The 20,319-nt window shown below is 45.0% G+C and overlaps 1 protein-coding gene across 5 annotated transcripts; it reads right to left on the reverse strand.

Moving 5' to 3' along the window:
- Positions 1-778: 778 nt before the first annotated feature.
- LOC142465684 (uncharacterized) lies at positions 779-19,420 on the reverse strand. Of its 5 annotated transcripts, none has more exons than XM_075569874.1 (11): positions 18,953-19,420; positions 17,045-17,201; positions 16,504-16,756; positions 15,357-15,836; positions 13,136-14,993; positions 12,117-12,151; positions 9,159-9,237; positions 8,136-8,192; positions 5,333-5,455; positions 4,004-4,039; positions 779-2,879 (listed from the first exon to the last, which is right to left on the reverse strand). In XM_075569874.1, exons 1-11 carry the CDS (start codon positions 19,018-19,020, stop codon positions 2,840-2,842), a joined length of 3,186 nt encoding a protein of 1,061 aa, XP_075425989.1. In that variant the 5' UTR covers positions 19,021-19,420; the 3' UTR covers positions 779-2,839. The 5 variants fall into 5 exon arrangements, with proteins under 5 accessions (XP_075425989.1, XP_075425986.1, XP_075425985.1 ...); XM_075569871.1 differs by having other exon boundaries at positions 4,004-4,044; positions 9,159-9,234; positions 18,953-19,419; XM_075569870.1 differs by having other exon boundaries at positions 4,004-4,044; positions 18,953-19,419.
- Positions 19,421-20,319: the final 899 nt, after the last annotated feature.

The following is a 20,319-nucleotide window of genomic DNA, read 5'->3' on the forward strand; positions in this document are numbered from 1 at the left end:
ATCAGGGACATGTACTTCTTATTCCCTCCTAATACACAGACATCAGGGACACGTATCTCTCACCCCGTCCTAATACACAGACATTAGGGACACGTACCCCTCATACCCTCCTAATACACTGATATCAGGTAAACGTACCACTCACCCTCTCTTAATATACAGATATCAGGGACACGCACCTCTCATACCCTCCTAATACACAGAGAGCAGGGACACTTACCTCATCCTAATTCACAGAGATCAGGGACACATACCTCTCACCTTCTAATACACAGAGATCAGGGACACATACCTCTCATACCGTCCAAATACACAGAGAGCAGGGACACATACCTCTCACCCCTCCTAATACACAGACATCAGGGACACATACCTCTCACCCCTCCTAATACACAGACATCAGGGACACAGTGACATAATTTCTTGAAGGTTACATTTTGTCAACCTTTATCTCTGCACCATTGTTCCAGTATCAATCCCTCTCCCCCTTCACCTGTGCCCCCTCTCCCCTCCTCCCCCTGCCCTCTCCATAGCCCGAGAGCCTGACAGACACATCTACTAAACCCTTAACCCATTGTCCGGCTGGATGGGTCATTGTCACATAAAGAATACCCAGTCCCTGGGATGTCACACCTGATAGTGCCGGGGCGGCCAACTCCGGTCCTCAAGGGCCACACACAGGTCAGCGGTTCAGGATATGCCTGCTTCAGCACAGGTGGCTCAATCATTGACTGGCAAACTCCCATCCCCAAGGGCCACCAACAGGTCAGCTTTTCAGGATATCACTGCTTCAGCACAGGTGGCTCAATCAGTGGCTCAGTAATTGGCTGGCCAACTCCCATCCTCAAGGGCCACACACAGGTCAGCGGTTCAGGATATCCGTGCTTCAGCACAGGTGGCTCAGACTTCGACCTGTTGGTGGCCCTTGAGGACAGGTTGGCTGCCCCTGTAACTGAGTGATAGTCTTATGTCCGCTGAGACCCTGGGCCTGAGATAAGAGGGGTGGTTGTTTGTGGTTGATGCACCTTTAACCCATTCCCTGCCCTGTGAAACAAGAGTAGTGTATACAGATTAACTATATATAAACAGATACAGATTCGGGGCAGCAGATCTATGCCAGTTAGAAGCTAAGTGCTGATAATTAAGTGTTATACAGAATGTATTTTGTTTTGATTATAACCTCTATTTTATTCTTAAATAGCGCACACGGTGTACGCTGTATTTCACGGTACAAGTATACAGATAATGTAATGGCTTGGTTATTAATGGTATATTATTACTCCATATAACTGCTCCCTATAACTCCTATTACCCCATATAACCTCTCCCTATAACTCCTCCTATTACCCCATATAACCGCTCCCTATAACTCCTCCTATTACCTCATATAACCGCTCCCTATAACTCCTCCTATTACCCCATATACCCTCTCCCTATAACTTCTCCTATTACCCCATATAACCGCAACCTATAACTCCTCCTATTACCCCATATAACCGCAACCTATAACTCCTCCTATTACCCCATATAACCACTCCCTATAACTCCTCCTATTACCCCATATAACCGCAACCTATAACTCCTCCTATTACTCCATATAACCGCTCCCTATAACTCCTATTACTCCACATAACCGCTCCCTATAACTCCTCCCATTACCAATATAACCTCTATAACTCCTCCTATTACCCCATATAACCGCTCCCTATAACTCCTCCTATTACCCCATATAACCGCTCCCTATAACTTCTCCTATTGCCCCATATAACCGCTCCCTATAACTCCTATTACTCCACATAACCGCTCCCTATAACTCCTCCTATTACTCCATATAACTGTAACCCCCCTCCTAAAACGTTACTAGCATTATTGGTGTGTGTAAGGCCCCATGGGATCATGACATCACGGAAAGCATATAAGGGAAGGAGAAGGTTCAAAAAAGTTAGGTTCCCGGAGGTCAAGAGGAGAGCAGCCTCGGGGAGAGTAGATACAGTAAGTATGTTTATAAAGTAATAGCATAGACCAGGCCCCCCTGTTTATTATTATGTTGTAGATAGGGACAGTACCCGTTATGTTAGAATCCCCAAAAGAAGGAATGGAGTCCTGAGTAAGCAATAAAGAGGAACACCGCACGCTATAGAGGGCCTCATGAAAGATGGCTGCCGGTTGTCGGCGGATCAGGACTAACCACGGATCGGCGCTAACATTCCTCAGCTGGCTGTGTGGAAGTGGCAGTTCCCGAACAGGCAAAATGTATTGGGTGCAGTAAGGAAGACCCACCAGGATTCCCGTAGGGGCCCAGAGTAATCAGATTAGTACTGACAATGGTTCCGAAGTAACAACAGAGGCCGGGTCCCGCAGAGAAACTAAGTACATCTACCTCGGTTCAAGTGTTAAGATCGAGCACTAATGGGAGAAACATACTAATGTGTGTCTGATGTAAAATACAGGGCAACATTGTCAGAATGTGTATGAACGGTGCTTGTGGTCGGGGACACGAATAAATTACATTTGTACTACAAGTTCCTGGCGCCCGTTATTATACAACCTTACTACCTCGTTGCCCAGCCGCCTGAATCCAGCCCCCTGAGTTAGGGTAACCCATTCGGAGTATCCATTTAATATACCCCGATGTAATGTCCCTAGGAGCCGGGCATGGAGGGTTACATAACCGCTCCCTATAACTCCTCCTATTGTGCCCTATAACTCCTCCTATTGTGCCCTATAACTCCTCCTATTACTCCATAAAGCCGCTCACTTGACCTCCTCAGTGAGTGATGCGATCAGTCAGTCATAGAAGGAGTGGACATTGTCCTCTGAGTCTGACCAGCGCTGATTCTCAGGTGTATTGCCACCTCGAGACGTCTCTTCGCCTGAGTCTGGAATAGAAGACAGGAAATGAAATGGAGAGAAGATAGGGGGAGAGAGGGGTGGGGAAAGAGCATCACTTAGAGAGGGAAAGAGAGAAGGGTTAAGAATGAGAGGCAGAGAGATAGAAAAAGAGAAAGAGGGAGAGTGAAGAAGAGAGAAGTGTGCGTTAGAAGATGATAAGTCTAGAATTGAATGGAGGATGTTAAGAGAAAATAGAGACAGAGGCAAAAATAGGGAGGAGCAGGGATATGGGGCAACGGAACGGGAGTCACATTGAGAGGGAGTGGGGCTTTGTGTTTAAGGTGCTGGCCTCTGAAGTGAGAAGTCAACAGGAGATCCAGTGTGACCTCGTGTTAGTTACTTTATCACCCATCCATTGTTTCATCTATCTATCTATCTATCTATCTATCTATCTATCTATCTATCTATCTATCTATCTGACCTGGTGTTTAGAACCCAGACTGTAAACACTGAGGTCCTGGATGAATCTTATTGGTCTAGATTCGAGACTGACATCACATTTTTATTGCATAAAGAACAGAAACAGAGAGCAGATAAGAACCCCCCACCCCCACCTCACCCCACTCTCCTTCATTCTGCCCATTCTCCTACCTGCTGTCAATCCATCTGAGACCTCATTGGATCCTTTTGTTCATTTCCTCTTAGGTCTACGCCAAGCAGACCTATTGTATGAGCCTCTACTGTCTGCTGGGGGGCGACTTCACTAATCCACCACTCTTTCACTGAAGAAGTACCTCAGTATGAGCCTCCCACTATTCAGCTTTACCCCATGACCTCATTCTTACACTTCTCCTTCTCTTAAATATGCTTCCCTCCTGCACCTTGTTGAAACCCTTGATGTATTTGAACGTTTACCATATCCCCCTCTCCATTTGTCTGGAAATCTGGTCTCCAGAACCCAACACAAGGTTCTAGATGAGGTCTTCCCAGTGATCTGCTGCTAATACTTCTTCCTATACAATCTGGCATCCTGCTGGCTTTCCCTAGAGGTCGGAAAGTGTCTCTTTCTGGAGCTGATGTCATTGTGATGTCATCACCTCTAGAATGGACTCAGGTCAAGCAGGAGTAGACACTGGTTTCACTTGCACGGCTTCATATACACAGGTCTTACCTGCACAACGTGGTTCGGGAATAGACTCCGTGTCCGCTGCTCTGAAGATGAGAAAAGTGTGTCAGCCCTTTGAGGTTGTCTAAATGTAATCAAATGTACTCACCTACATTCATGTGTCATTAGATTAGATGTTATATGTTTCCCTTTGTTTTATTGTCATGCTAAGTTATTCCACTGTCAGTGTTATTGATTTATTGTTTTATGTCCCATTTTTATGGTTTCTGTATTCTGTTGTATCTATGTGTCATTAGATTAAAGCTGCAGTTCAGTCAATATCCTGCATGTGTGGTTTTTTTAAATAAATCAGTTCTGTAGTAAGAAAAAATACTTTTAGCATTTTCTGTTTATAAAAAAACAACTTTGAAAGACCAATTTTCTTGTATTCTATTTTAACAGCCATTTGCTAAGGCACTGCCCCTTCATGTCCTGTCACAAGCCCTGGCACACCCCTTTGTCAGCCCTGCCCTCCCTCTAGCACATGTCAGTGCAGGAGTGCTCATGAATATTCATGAGCTTCCACTGACAGACTGAAGCAGAATATAAACAGATCCCTTCACTAACTATGTCACCAAATTTCGCCTATCGATACATGGAGAACGAATTGACTGACAGCTATACAGTTCTTTAGGTAATTAGAGATTGCACACATGAAAATATTGAAGTAAAAAAAAAAAAAAAAAAAAAGACTGAACTGCAGCTTTAAGTATTACACCCCCCCCCTTTCTCCCCCCTCGTTTTTCTTTGGGTTGTTAAAATAATAGCATCAACTTGTAGTATTGTTTTATGCTCTATTCTCATAATTGTACTGTTTGAGGTTGTCTAATATATATATTCAGCCGGGTTAACGTTTTAGCGCTGATTGTATCGGCTGGGTGGCCTATATTGTTATTGGGACAATGAGTGAATCCCATTGGTGGATCAGTTTCAACTTCCACTACTTTAACTGGACGTCTTCACTGTCAATTATACCTCCTGACGAAGCGTCGTATGACACGAAACGCGAGAAGGTGACGTCACACGCAGCAGAGAGTAAGCGTTACTGCGTTTCTCCGGGCAGCTGCTGATGTTCCTTCTTGTGGATTGTTAAAAGCGCCAGGTGGAAGGGTTGTTTCCTGAGCTGGAAGATCTGATTATACTGGACATTCAGGCGTTTTTGATCTTGCCCCTGTTTCGGTATATGCCTGATTACACTCCTCATCCCGAGCCTACCTACAGATGGTTGCATTTATTGCGATCCCGTTTTATTATGTAAGTGTTATTTTTATCTCATGCTTTGTGGGATCCCGCAGCGTGGCTCTGCCCGGTCTGTGCTCTGCCTGCTTGTCTTACCTGGAAACGTGGGCTGATAATGCTCCTTGTGGTGGTAACATGGATCCGGATTCAATGGGACTCATTTGGAGAGTGTCCATCAGACAATCGTCACTGTGTCTTCTCTGCGGGCGATGCTGTTCCCTGCAGTAGGGCAGAATTGGTCTCTATTTATCACCTCCACGAAGGGGCAGTTAGCTTTGATCTGATCCCCCTAAAACAGGAGTGGTCAGGATATCCCTGCTTCAGCTCAGATGGCTCAATCAGTGGCTCAGTCGTGGACTGCACCACCTGTGCTGAAGCAGGGATATCATTAAAGACAGGGAATAGTTCCGTGGGCGCCTATAAAATTTTACCACTATAAAGGATATACGAAAACCAAGCCTGTTGGTTGTGAAGATTGTTGATCCTCACGGTGGGCTTGAAAACAAAGAGAAAGCACAACACATAGCGTAATACTGTTGAAACATTAAACAAACAACATATAAGACAACATATAACAGCTGAATACTGAAATGGTATTTTTAGGACAATAAAATCATTTAATAACAATTAATATTTACTATAATGCACAATTTGCATGGACATATAGATTTAAGCAATTAAAAATCTGAATAGGTGGTTCAACTGCTCCGTAGCACCAATGTTGATGATAGCAATGCCTACTCACCAGATGGAATAGGTTTGCAGGCAGTGGATATTTTAGAGAGTATCCCCTCTCATCTGTGTGCTGCTCTCTGCTTAGCTGGCTTCTCTGTCGGCTCGTGGGTGCAGCTCATCAGCAGGGACTCCTGCAGCTCCAGGAAGCACGTCTGAGCAGATGGAACTCAGCTGCAGCTGATTCAGCACGATGTCAGCCACGGACCACCGTGAGCTAGTCTATCTGCTGCTCACTGCTAGCTGGCGTCTCTATCCGCTCGTGGACGCAACTTGTCAGCAGGTACTCCTGCAGGGCGCCAAGCAGGGCGCTTGAATAATGGGAAACCGCAACAGCTGGTTCAACTCGTCGGCGGCTATAAGAGATGGTTAGCTGGCAGCTCACGTTGATTCACCGATGTACGGGGGGTACTACACCAATGTGTGCGGGGCTTGAACCTCCACCCTACGCGTTTCAAGAGCGATCTGCTCTCTTCCTCAGGGGTATATGAGGAAGAGAGCAGATCGCTCTTGAAACGCGTAGGGTGGAGGTTCAAGCCCCGCACACATTGGTGTAGTACCCCCCGTACATCGGTGAATCAACGTGAGCTGCCAGCTAACCATCTCTTATAGCCGCCGACGAGTTGAACCAGCTGTTGCGGTTTCCCATTATTCAAGCGCCCTGCTTGGCGCCCTGCAGGAGTACCTGCTGACAAGTTGCGTCCACGAGCGGATAGAGACGCCAGCTAGCAGTGAGCAGCAGATAGACTAGCTCACGGTGGTCCGTGGCTGACATCGTGCTGAATCAGCTGCAGCTGAGTTCCATCTGCTCAGACGTGCTTCCTGGAGCTGCAGGAGTCCCTGCTGATGAGCTGCACCCACGAGCCGACAGAGAAGCCAGCTAAGCAGAGAGCAGCACACAGATGAGAGGGGATACTCTCTAAAATATCCACTGCCTGCAAACCTATTCCATCTGGTGAGTAGGCATTGCTATCATCAACATTGGTGCTACGGAGCAGTTGAACCACCTATTCAGATTTTTAATTGCTTAAATCTATATGTCCATGCAAATTGTGCATTATAGTAAATATTAATTGTTATTAAATGATTTTATTGTCCTAAAAATACCATTTCAGTATTCAGCTGTTATATGTTGTCTTATATGTTGTTTGTTTAATGTTTCAACAGTATTACGCTATGTGTTGTGCTTTCTCTTTGTTTTCAAGCCCACCGTGAGGATCAACAATCTTCACAACCAACAGGCTTGGTTTTCGTATATCCTTTATAGTGGTAAAATTTTATAGGCGCCCACGGAACTATTCCCTGTCCATACTGTTTTCCTGACCAGGGGGTCAGGCTTTGTGTCCTAGGCAGCCCCTTATGTATAGTTTTAATTAATATATAAGGTAATAGTTACTACACCACACACATTGCGGTTAGCGCTACCTGTTTTGTTGTTTATAGGGATATCATTAAAACCTGATCTGTTGGTGGCCCTTGAGGATTGGAGGTGACCACTCCTGGTCTAAAATGACCCCCCAGTCTGGATAAAGTGAGGATTTAACACTCCAATATATATGTCTTCTTTTACAAATCACTTTAATTTGTGTGAATTGTCCTCTCTCTCTCTCTCTCTCCTCATTATCACTTTCTCTCTCTCTCTCGTATTGGGGGGGGGGGGGGGTGGGGGGTGTTGTGTGTGTGTTGTGTGTGTGTGTTCCTCAGCCTGGCTGCTGCAACAATGTTACGACCCCTTGTGGGTTTCTTGGCTTCAGCCAGTTGCCTTGGCAACCCCCCTGCCTTTTACCAGGATGGACTGCTCCCTCTCCCCTTGCCAGGTGGTATTGTCCCAGTTAGTTTCCCATCAGCCCAGACCAGCATGCTGTCTCTTAGTACCAGCAGCCATGCTGAGCAGACATCTCTCCTATCCTGGTAAAGTGACTGATCTTTTACCTATCCCTATATCCTGCATTTATCCCACTTCCCCCATAGCTCCCTTTCCCCTCCATTACTCTCATGTCCCAGTGTTCCCTCACTACTCCCACTCCCCCCTTCTTATTTGTATGTTATTACCCCAAATAAACACTTCAGCAAGTAAGAAGGTTCCCTTGCTTGATATATGGGATTGAGTTACCCTGCCTGTCCCTACGCATCTCTCAGGGGGTGCTTGGGCCAGAACATAGATTACCTCTTGTTACAAAACTTAGGCAGAGGGCAGGTTGTCAGACAGCAGAGCCAGAGGGGCCTACACAGGAGACAGATGGTGGGAGGGGTTAATGGGTGCACTGCAGCCTCTGGCAGGGAAGGGGTTAACGGTCACACTGCAGGTCTCTGGCAGGGAAGAGGTTAATGGTCACTGCATGACTGGCAGGTGAGGGGTTAATGGGCACTCTGCAGGTCTCTGGCAGGGAAGGGGTTAACGGTCACACTGCAGTTCTCTGGCAGGGATGAGGTAAATGGAGCGACACTCTGCAGGTCTTGTCAGGGGAAGGGTTAATGGAGCGACGCTCTGCAGGTCTCTGCCAAGGGTTAATGGAGCGTCGCTCTGCAGGTGACTGGCAGGGAGGGGTTAATGGAGCGACGCTCTGCGGGTCTCTGCCAAGGGTTAATGGAGCGTCGCTCTGCAGGTGACTGGCAGGGGACGGGTTAATGGAGCGACGCTCTGCAGGTCTCTGGCAGAGGAGGTGTTAATGGGGCGACGCTCTGCCGTCTCCTCGTCTAAGGGCTGGAGCACACACCGCGCTACACGACATGCGCGCGCGTTCGTCACCGACCCCTGGCGGCCAATGGTAGTGTTCATTGTTGAAACCACCATGACTGCGAAGCGCGGCGGCGTCGCTGCTCTAGCTGGAGTCTTTCAAAAGTGTGATCTCCGGCTGCAGCAGCGCGACGTCAGCTTCAGCAGCCAAGCAACGCCCGCCCGCTCCCCCGCCCGCCCCCCCGCCTGCCCGCTCGCCCGCCCGCTCTGGGATTATTCCGTCTGCTGGGGATGTTCACACATCGCCCCGCAGACGGAGCCGCGCGGAGCGGCGAAGCGCCATGTGTGCTCCTGCCCTAGTCAGATACAGCTGTGGATTAAAAACCATCAGGAAGGGAACTGCCATAGGAAGGGTTGCTGGGCTGTATACTTTGAAACCCCATTGTCTACTCTGACTTAACCCCTGACGTGGTTACACATTAGCAAACATGCACTGTCCCTGTATAATGTTACCTTTGTGTTTCTGTCTCTGTCTGCTCCACTCCTGCGGGATCCTGTCCTGCTGCCTCCTGAGAACAGACGGCAGCCACTTCTGGGGGGAAACATTCACATCAAATATTATATACATGGAGAGGAAGAGAGAGAGAAAGATAAGAAAGAAGGAAAGAGAAAAGATCACTGCGGTCACAGACAGATATATAGTCACACACAGACACACATATATAGTCACACACAGATATATAGTCACACACAGACACACATATATAGTCACACACAGATATATAGTCACACACAGACACACATATATAGTCACACACAGATATATAGTCACACACAGACACACATATATAGTCACACACAGACACACATATATAGTCACACACAGACACAGATATATAGTCACACACAGATATATAGTCACACACAGACACACATATATAGTCACACACAGACACACATATATAGTCACACACAGATATATAGTCACACACAGACACACATATAGTTACACACAGACACACATATATAGTCACACACAGACACAGATATAGTCACACACAGACACAGATATATAGTCACACACAGATATATAGTCACACACAGACACACATATATAGTCACACACAGACACACATATATAGTCACACACAGACACACATATATAGTCACACACAGACACACATATATAGTCACACACAGATATATAGTCACACACAGACACACATATATAGTCACAGACAGACACACATATATAGTCACACACAGACACACATATATAGTCACACACAGACATACAGTCACACACAGACACAGATATATAGTCACACACAGACACAGACATATATAGTCACACACAGACACAGACATATAGTCACACACAGACACACATATATAGTCACACACAGACACAGATATATAGTCACACACAGACACAGACACAGACATATATAGTCACACAGACACAGACATATATAGTCACACAGACACAGACATATAGTCACACACAGACAGATATATAGTCACACAGACACAGACATATATAGTCACACACAGACATATATAGTCACACAGACACAGACATATATAGTCACACAGACACAGACATATATAGTCACACACAGACATATATAGTCACACAGACACAGACATATATAGTCACACAGACACAGACATATATAGTCACACAGACACAGACATATATAGTCACACAGACACAGACATATATAGTCACACAGACACAGACATATATAGTCACACAGACACAGACATATATAGTCACACAGACACAGACATATATAGTCACACAGACACAGACACAGATATATAGTCACACACAGACACAGATATATATTCACACACACAGATATATATAGTCACACACAGACACAGATATATATAGTCACACACAAACACAGACATATAGTCACACACAGACACACATATATAGTCACACACAGACAGACATATAGTCACACACAGACAAACATACAGTCACACACAGACACAGATATATAGTCACACACAGACACAGACATATAGTCAGACACAGACATAGTCACACACAGACACAGACATATAGTCACACACAGACACAGACATATAGTCACACACAGACAGACATATAGTCACACACAGACACAAACATATATAGTCACAGAGACACAGACATATATAGTCACACACAGACACAGATATATATAGTCACACACAGACACAGATATATATAGTCACACACAAACACAGACATATAGTCACACACAGACACACATATATAGTCACACACAGACAGACATATAGTCACACACAGACAAACATACAGTCACACACAGACACAGATATATAGTCACACACAGACACAGACATATAGTCAGACACAGACATAGTCACACAGACACATACATATAGTCACACACAGACACAGACATATAGTCACACACAGACACAGACATATAGTCACACACAGACACAGACATATATAGTCAAACAGACACAGACATATATAGTCACACACAGACACAGATATATATAGTCACACACAGACACAGATATATATATATAGTCACACACACAAACACAGACATATAGTCACACACAGACACAGACATATAGTCACACACAGACACAGACATATAGTCACACACAGACAGACATATAGTCACACAAACACAGACATATAGTCACACACAGACACAGACATATAGTCACACACAGACAGACATATAGTCACACACAGACAGACATATAGTCACACACAGACACAGACATATATAGTCAAACAGACACAGACATATATAGTCACACACAGACACAGATATATATAGTCACACACAGACACAGATATATATATATAGTCACACACACAAACACAGACATATAGTCACACACAGACACAGACATATAGTCACACACAGACACAGACATATAGTCAGACACAGACATAGTCACACACAGACACAGACATATAGTCACACACAGACACAGACATAGTCACACACAGACAGAGACATATAGTCACACACAGACACAGACATATAGTCACACACAGACACAGACATATAGTCAGACACAGACATATAGTCAGACACAGACATATAGTCAGACACAGACATATAGTCAGACACAGACACAGACATATAGTCACACACAGACACAGATATATAGTCACACACAGACATATATAGTCACACAGACACAGATATATATAGTCACACACAGACACAGATATATATAGTCACACACAGACACAGATATATAGTCACACACAGATACAGATATATAGTCACACACAGACACATAGTCACACACAGACACAGATATATAGTCACACACAGATATATAGTCACAAACAGACATATTGTCACACACAGACAGATATATAGTCACACACACACACATATAGTCACACACACAGACATATAAAGAGACACACACAAGTCTGACACAGACAGCAACATGAGATATTGTATCCACCTGTCTCTTTGTGGCAATGAGGGGGTTTTGCTTCCCTGGAACATAGAAGGAAATAATAAATTAGACACTAACACCCAACCATTTATTCAGGGGTATAAATGTGATATAAATCTATATATGTGCACAGGTTGAACGTGATGGGCACTGCATCTTCCTTTTAACCTTAACCACGTAATTACCATATTAATGCACCAAATCATATGTTTAGCAATAATGCAACAGTTTGCCCCATACAATATTTCTGCAGATCTCCCATAAATAGGAGTATGATAGTATACTGCCCTCTTGTGGCTAAAGACAAAAACTGCGACCCTAGCTCTGCTGTAGGGTCAGGTCTTCATCATTAAAGCATCATTTAATCAATCTCCGTAATAACCTAATGCTTCACTTTGTGATAAGGCTGTTTATACAGCTGTTGTATATACAGGGAGATAGTCTTTCTTTGTAGATGTTTTGCCTATCTAACGATGGCAGCATTCTTAGATGTGTGTTTAATATATCAAGTAATGGCCTCGGTGGTTTCCCCGCGTGTGTGCTGCCATGTTCTGCGCCTCTCTGCCGTCACCTCCTGTGATGTCATGTACGGCTCTGCCTGTGACAGGGACCATGTGGTGACCGGGAGACGGGGATGTTTGAAAAGGATAGGGTTTTAATGAGTTTTCATTTCAGATGGACTTTATTTTGCAGGGATGTATCCCACTTTAGAATATCCCAGCTGCTGGGTCATTTAGTGACAGCGTGTCTTCCTGTCACCTGGGGACAGCTCAAAGTTCGCTGACATCACACTGATGTCTGACAGCTGGAACTTCCTGTACCATACGTGATGTCATCACAATGGCAACATGGAGACTTCCTGTTCTACGTTGTTAAAGAATATGTTTCTTTGGGAATTAACAACGTGGCACCTGTCAAAGTGTTTCCTATTCTCTTAGGTTGTCTGAGAACCCAAGAGAAGACGGGGGACAGAAGCAGGCATTTTGCCTCTACAAGGTTCTGCTCAGATTAAAAGGAAAGTCTACCTCCTAGTATGCTCCACGTCGGCTTGGATCTGGGTGTCTTCAGCATCAGACTGACTTCTTCTTACTTCTTCCTCCTCTCCCTCCATCTGGAACCCTGACCCCCCATCATCTGAATGTTCCTTGTTGCCCCAGAAGTCTGTGTTGTCGTTCTCCTCAGAGTCAACATCGATCTTATCTTCGTCCTCCTGATCCCCACTTCCAGATGTCTCTTCCCCAGACCCCTCTTTTGCCTCTTCATCTGCCCACTCTTCTTCCTCTTGTTCTTCGATTATCGCTTTCTTTTGTCCACTTCCAACCTCTCCGTTCTTCCTCTCCCCCGTTTCGCTCTTGCCTTCATCCATTTGGGCCTCATAATCTTTCCCCTTTTCCTGCCTCACCTGGCGTCCCTGTCTCCCATCTCTGTCTGCATCTATACTATCTATTGTTCTTTCCCCTTCCTCATTGTTTTCTCCACTTGTTCCTTCCCCTCCCCCAGATGACTCTGTCTCTTCCTCCTCTTCCTGCTTTATTCCCATTTCTCTTTTCTCTCCTTTGTTTGTCATTTTTTCACCCTCTTCCTTTTCTCTCACGATTACTATAAGGCAGCTTTCATCCGAACTTTCTCCTTCTGTCTCTTCTTTCTGTTCTACGTCAGTTTCTCCCTCCTCTCTTTCACTGCTTCTTTCTGTCTCCCCTTCATCTGTCTCATTTTGTTCATCCTCCGCTACCATCCCTGTTTTCACCTCTGTCTCCTCCTTCATTTCATTTTCTGACGTTTCTCCATTTGCCTCTCTTTCCTTTTCATTCGTCCTTTTCACATTCTCTATATTCCCACTCTCTTCCTCCACGTCATCCTCACTCTCCTCACTTATCTCCACTTCCTGCTCCATAAATCCTACGACCGTCATCCCATTTTCTTCCTCTTTCCTTCCCTTGTGCATAACATTTTTGTCTCCCGCAGATGAGCCCCGTTCACACACAACACTATCCCTCCATTTTCTCTCCTCTGTTATATCCAATCCTCCATCTGACATGGGATCTTCTCCCTCACTCTCCATCCCTATCTGTTCTTCCTTGGGCAAATCAGATTCAGCATCTGACTCACTTTGGCTTGGCCCATTTGAGGGGTAGGAATCTGCCTTTGTCACCATCAAGTGGCCTTTGGAGACAATACATGTGTCTGCTTTTCCAGCCACTTTTTGACACCCTATGGATAACCCGCCTGACACTTCACTATTGTTTTCTTCTTGCCAAGAGCTTCTGACCTCCTGCGCCTTCTGCTTCCATCCTACAGAAGTCCCCACTGACACCTCACTCTCATCCTCTTCTTGGTGACAGCTGCTGACCTGCTCTTCCTTTAGTCCCCACCCTACCACTTCACTTTTGCTGTCTTCTTCTCGTGGACTTTTCTTCTTCTCTTGCTGCCTACACCCTTCATATATCTCCAACATGCCCTCACTCTTTTCTTCAGGGTGGCTTCTCTCTTCCTTCTTCCCTTGATGGCATGGAGCTGGTACCCCATCCCCTTCGCAATCAACACATTTGGTTTTCAGGTTGAAGGACATTCCATAGCCCCTCGTCTCCAGATTGCTTTCTGAATGATGAAACTGTTCCTTACCCAACTTATGGGCTAGACTATCTTTTTGAGACGTTTCACCTTCTGGGGAAGTTGCAGTCATACAGTTCTCATCTCCCTGGTGATTTGTTTGGGTGCTCTGCATTACCTTGGCTGTTGGAGTAAGAAGCGTCCTATGACGATGAGTTCCCAAATGCTGAGGGTATGGTGGGAGTTGTCCTGTGTCGCAGCTTTCACAATCTGATTGGAGGAATGAGTAAGGTGACTGCTGTCGACACTTAGAGAGAGTTGCTTGTAGTCGGACTGTCATAGATAGAATAAGACATAATTAAGAGACGAAGACAAAATCTATGTCCCATCAAGTATGTCCCTACCACCGCATGGTGATAGTGACACAGACAGAAGGGAGCTATGAGTCTGTCCCTCCCCCCGCAGGGTGACACAGACAGAAGGGAGCTATGAGTCCCTCCCCCGCAGGGTGACACAGACAGAAGGGAGCTATGAGTCTGTCCCTCCCTCCTCCACTTCCCTGCAGGGTGACACAGTGACACAGATAGAAAGGAGCTATGGCCTATAGAGTCTGTTCCTCCCACCACGGGGTGACACAGAATATACCATGCGTATTTTATATATATATATATATATGTTATTTTTCACTTTACTTACCTGGTGTTTTCTCTAAACCCTCATCTTTTGCTTCCACCAAAGTGCCCTGTGGGTAAACGGCACCACTTTCCATCATCCTTTGCTTTGGACTGTCTATATCCTTTTCTGTCCGTGATCTGTTTGCACTGCATCTGCACAGGTGGGGAGCTCCAGGGATCTTCTGAGAGCTAACTCTGTTTTCGGTGGTGCCAGCATCCAAGTGTCCAACTTCCGATGTCCCTTGGACACCATCAAAATTGGTCCATGGGTATTGGGCAACCCCAGTTCCCCATTGGTTAGAGGTTGTGGTGGTATCTCCAGGAAACGTTGAGTCTGTCATGATATGTTTTGTCTTCCAAGGTGGGCTCTCCAATGGCTCCTTACAGGGAGTTGAACATGGAACCCTCAAATCATTTGGTAGTGAACCTCCAGACAGTCCATTCCAGTGAGGGCACATACAGCTCCAGTAGCTTGGTGGCACTCTAGGGTTGAAAGAGTGTCCTGAGGTATGAGAAGGAAGGTATGAGACAGAGCAGGCATTTTCTTTATTCCTGTATTCTGATTATCCCTACATTTTAGTTGTCATTCATGGTAGCCTCAGGTTGTGATACCTTAGAAGAACATGAGTTTCTCAGAGGATATAGTGCACAGAGATTTTGAAACCTATGAGGTCCTGAAAGCTCTGTGCCCTATATTTTTATTAATGAAGAACTCCAATCTTGGTCTACTACCAGGTCTCACACCTACAGCGAATCTGCTCTTCATCAGGACTAAAACGGCTATTTTGAACGAGCGATGTAATTGTAGGCTCTGGGGCAAATGCTCAGTTCTTCCTCTAGCTTTTGCATTTATACCTCAATGGAATGAGTATTCTGATTTCCAAAGAGGAAGAAAAGACAACTCAGTCATTTTATTTTCACTTTTCTATTGTGTCCTGACCACACATTTTCCCTTTCCCTAAAATGTAGGCTACCTTTCTATCTAAACTGTAAGAAAAAAATCTACTATTAACTAAAGCAATGTGCCAGATGTTTGCATCCTCTTGATAATTTTGCAGGGTTTCTTGATGATCTTTAGAAAAACAGTGTAGAAACACAGGTTCCCCCCTTAAAAGATCCTGTGTATATTCTGATTCTGGACTCTTTGTACAAAACCCCATGGCTGTTACCTTTCAGTCCTAACGGTGCATTTGGGCCAACACTGTAACCGTTGGCAACTGAAGCCTGATGAAAGTGGTTTCGCCAAGTGTGGGCCTCAAATGAAACTGGACGTTGCCAGTGGCCAACAATCCCATCATACGTTGTTGGGATGGGGCCCCTGAGGGTCCCAGAGGGGCTCCTATCTCCACAGGGACTGGCGGATCCATGGGATGTCTGAAAATCAAGTGGCGGACTCAGAGAAAGGAATTTCTTGTAGTCGTCCTGAGGAAGAAAGCAGAGAAATCGTCCTCATTTCTAATATTAGCACAGGAAGACAAGAGGAGACTGCAGGACAGGAGGAGAGTGCAGTGATTGAGCTGTGTGAGTGGGGGGTTAGCACATGAATAGCAGAGCTGGCTACAGATGTAGTGACAGCTGCGTGCATGTACAGGAATAGCAGGATATAGATGTGGTAGCAGAGCTGTGCGTGTTGGGTGGGAGGTTGAGGGTGGGGGGTGGGACAAAACAGGAATAGCAGTGGGTGCTGCAGAGGGTGCAGTAACATGTCACCCGCTTCCTCCTGAAGCTCTCTGTCTTGGCAGCGAGAAGTGACAGGTCTCTCTCCACCCTGCGGAAATCCCTCAGCAGGACTTGGTTCCTCCTGTGGGCGTCTCGCTGTCTCCGGCAGATCTCATCCCACTGGTTGTAAAGCCTGGCCACTCTCTCCCTGCGGAACATAACACTCAGTGTCCTCCTATATCACCACTATTATCAACCAACGCTTGTGCCATTGCGACATCCGGAACACGGCTGTAATATCCAATAAAAAAAAGCTGACAAATCTAGACATCCAGAATGTATTGGCCGCAATGAAAAGTCGGAATATCACGATGCTGAAATCTAGAATATATTCCAGTGTCTAAAATTAAAACCTGGAATACCCAGATATCAAAATGTAGAATATATTCCAGAATGTAGTGTCTGTAATAAAAGGCCAGAAAACATAGAGTGATGCTGCACACCTCAAAATAGAAAAAACATACAATTACTGGTGCTCCAGTGTTTGCACGAAGTGTTGGCTCAATTATTGAGTTACATTTGCTTAAATCCGCAGTGCCCTTTGTAATAAAAGGCCGACATATGTAGGTATCCAGATCTGGAAAATATTCCAGTATCTAGTGTCTGTCATACAAAAGACGGAATATCTATATATATATATATAATGTATCTAGAAAACATTACATGAATGCAGTCTGTAATAAAACAAAATCCAGAATATCTAGATATTCAAAGCTTGAATACATTCCCTAATATGATGTCAATTCATAGGTCCATCATCTTCACCTCACAGATGGAGACCTCTCTTTTTATCTTCCAGAAAACCCCTTATTTAGAAATGTTTTTACAAAATGCAATAGTTCAAATAAAGGGCAAATCTTTCCAAGTTTCTACTTAAATCCCAGTCTGAATTGGACTTTAACCTTTTTCATTGCAAAAAAAAGGTTAAAAGAAGCTATTTTACCCTCTGCTATACCCAAGCTTTATTGCGGAACCCTCTAGCGGTTTCCAAACCCCAGGGAAATATCCACGCCAAATCATATATTGCTGGGCTTCTTAAATATGGCCGCCACTAGGAATCCCTTAAGAGACACCTTATACCTCAGCTCTCTAATGAGCGCACTCACCGACAGGTTGATGGGGATATAAAAGATTGACCTTTATTACATCTTACAGCTGATTTCCTACAAGATCTGATCCATGTATTGCTATCCCCACCAGGGGGAGGCAGTGTCAACAGACCCAACCTCCAATTTAATATGCACCAATCAAAAACAGCAAATTGCAGTTATAAAAATATAATCCTTAAAAATATTTAGAATAAATTCACTGCAGCTGAGCTAATTAGTACATGCAATAAGATGCAGTAAAATGTAATAACGATCTGTGCGCTGTCCGGAGAGAAGTAGCTGCCGCTCTTTCTGTCGTTCACCAGTAGTGGCTTCATTGGCCGTGTTGGGCTGTTAACTCAGGCCTGGTCACTGCGCCTTTGGGATCAGCTTCCTAACCTCATTTAGGGTCCATTCCCATCAACAGCCCCCAAATCATAGCAGCGCGTGGTGTATATAGTCTGTGGGGTTCAGATTTGGGGGCCTAAAACCTATATCCAACAACCCATACCTATATAACAGAGAATGTTCCATAGAAATAAGCCTACCCTACAGATGTTATAAGGTGTGGGCAGATAAGGACCACTTGCCCCAGCCAGTCTGTATATTCACTTATCTGCTGTGAAGCCTCGTACCCCATTAAATCCCTGGCTAGCCCCCACAATTAACACCCCCTTATGTCTTTACTTTAAGGACCTCCTCAAGTCTCCCCTTAGCCTCCACTCTCAGGCTTCAGAGCACAACCTCTTCTCCCTTAGGAAATGTCCCCATTCTGCCCCATGCTGATTAATACTCTCTCTGTTACGCTTACCTGCTCTGCTGCTGTCTCTTGAGGTCTTGATGTCTGCACTGCAGTCTAACCTGTGTTTGTGACATCATAACGCGTGAGTCTCCCGTGTATCTCTTTCTCCCCAGTTGTAGTCCTCTCCTGCTCTGTGGTCCACGCTCTCTCTCTGCCTTCTATTTCCATCTTCCTCTCATCGTTCCTTTCTTTCTCACGCTCACTCGCACTCTTTCTTTTTCTCTCTGCCTTTCACTGTCGGTGTCTCTGCCCCTCAGTGTTCCTCTCTTTCTCTCTCTCTTGCACTACATCACCTGTCTCTTAACTCTTTCTACCTGTCTCTCTCTCTCTTGGACATTTTTGCATTCACTCTTACTTTCAGTCTCTCTCGCCCCACCCTGCCCTCTCTCCCTGTTTCTGTCTCTCTTTTAGTTGCTCTCCTCTTCCAGCTTGTCTCTCTCTCTCTTTCTCTACATCTCTGCAAGAAATCCGGCAGCCGGGGAATCTGTCTGAGACCCAGGAGGATTAAAGGTCTTTAGTAAATCTGCTCACCTTCCCTTCTGTTCCTGTTACCCTGATGGCAGATTTAAATATAGGACGAGGGCGAACAAGAACTCCTGTTCCCGGGTCACATCTAGACCCACAATTAATATGGACACACACACACACACACATCAAAGTGTCAGATATCTGATCTAAGAAAGGTTCCACACTGTGGGTCACAGAACTTTAATCTTTTATAAAATGAAGGTGTGACAAATGTTTGTGCTGTAAAAATAGTAAGAGGTTTTCTATAATATTTTACAGCACAAACATTCTAGATAACCCCTTCATTCTATAAAGAATTAACGTTTGTAGACACAGTGTGGAACCTTTGTTCGATCAGCTATGGACACTTTGATAGTGTGTGTGTGTGTGTGTGTGTGTATATATACAGTGGTCGACAAATCACCCAAAAATCTACTCGCCGAACAAAAAAATCTGCTCGCCACCTAGCCCTGCCCCAGGCCAGCTTTAAAAAAAAATAAATTGAATAAATTCCTAGTAAGAATAACATTCATTTTTGACATACGTTTATTTATTGTATTACATTATACTACAATTAGTCCTGGTTACACGTGTGTGTGTGTGTATGTGTGTATGTGTGTGTGTGTGTGTATGTCTGTGTGTGTAAATGTCGGCTTTACAAAAAAAAGCCAGGTGTGAATGACTAGTTTCCTGCACCTTTTATCCAGTGTCAGGATGCCCCCACTTCACAATAGCTAATGCAGCAATCCCGCCTGGGATCTTACCTGATCCGCAGTCCCTCAATGTCCAGGTACCTCATTCCCGCAATGTTATACATTGGAGGGGAGGTGTTCCCTACCTGTCTTCTGGGTTAGGGGGGATTCCGATGT

This window comes from Ascaphus truei, chromosome 14 (genome assembly GCF_040206685.1).
Source record: "Ascaphus truei isolate aAscTru1 chromosome 14, aAscTru1.hap1, whole genome shotgun sequence".
Classification (NCBI taxonomy): domain Eukaryota; kingdom Metazoa; phylum Chordata; class Amphibia; order Anura; family Ascaphidae; genus Ascaphus; species Ascaphus truei.

Bases quoted from the DNA above. Each gene is read 5' to 3' on its own strand.
- LOC142465684 (XM_075569870.1), bottom strand. From the start codon at position 19,020: ATGATGTCACAAACACAGGTTAGACTGCAGTGCAGACATCAAGACCTC. The intron at 17,202-18,952 runs GTAAGCGTAACA...TATGTTCCGCAG, and splicing joins AAGAGACAGCAGCAGAGCAG to GGAGAGAGTGGCCAGGCTTT. The intron at 2,880-4,003 runs GTAAGACCTGTG...CTTCTATTCCAG, and splicing joins TCCCGAACCACGTTGTGCAG to ACTCAGGCGAAGAGACGTCT.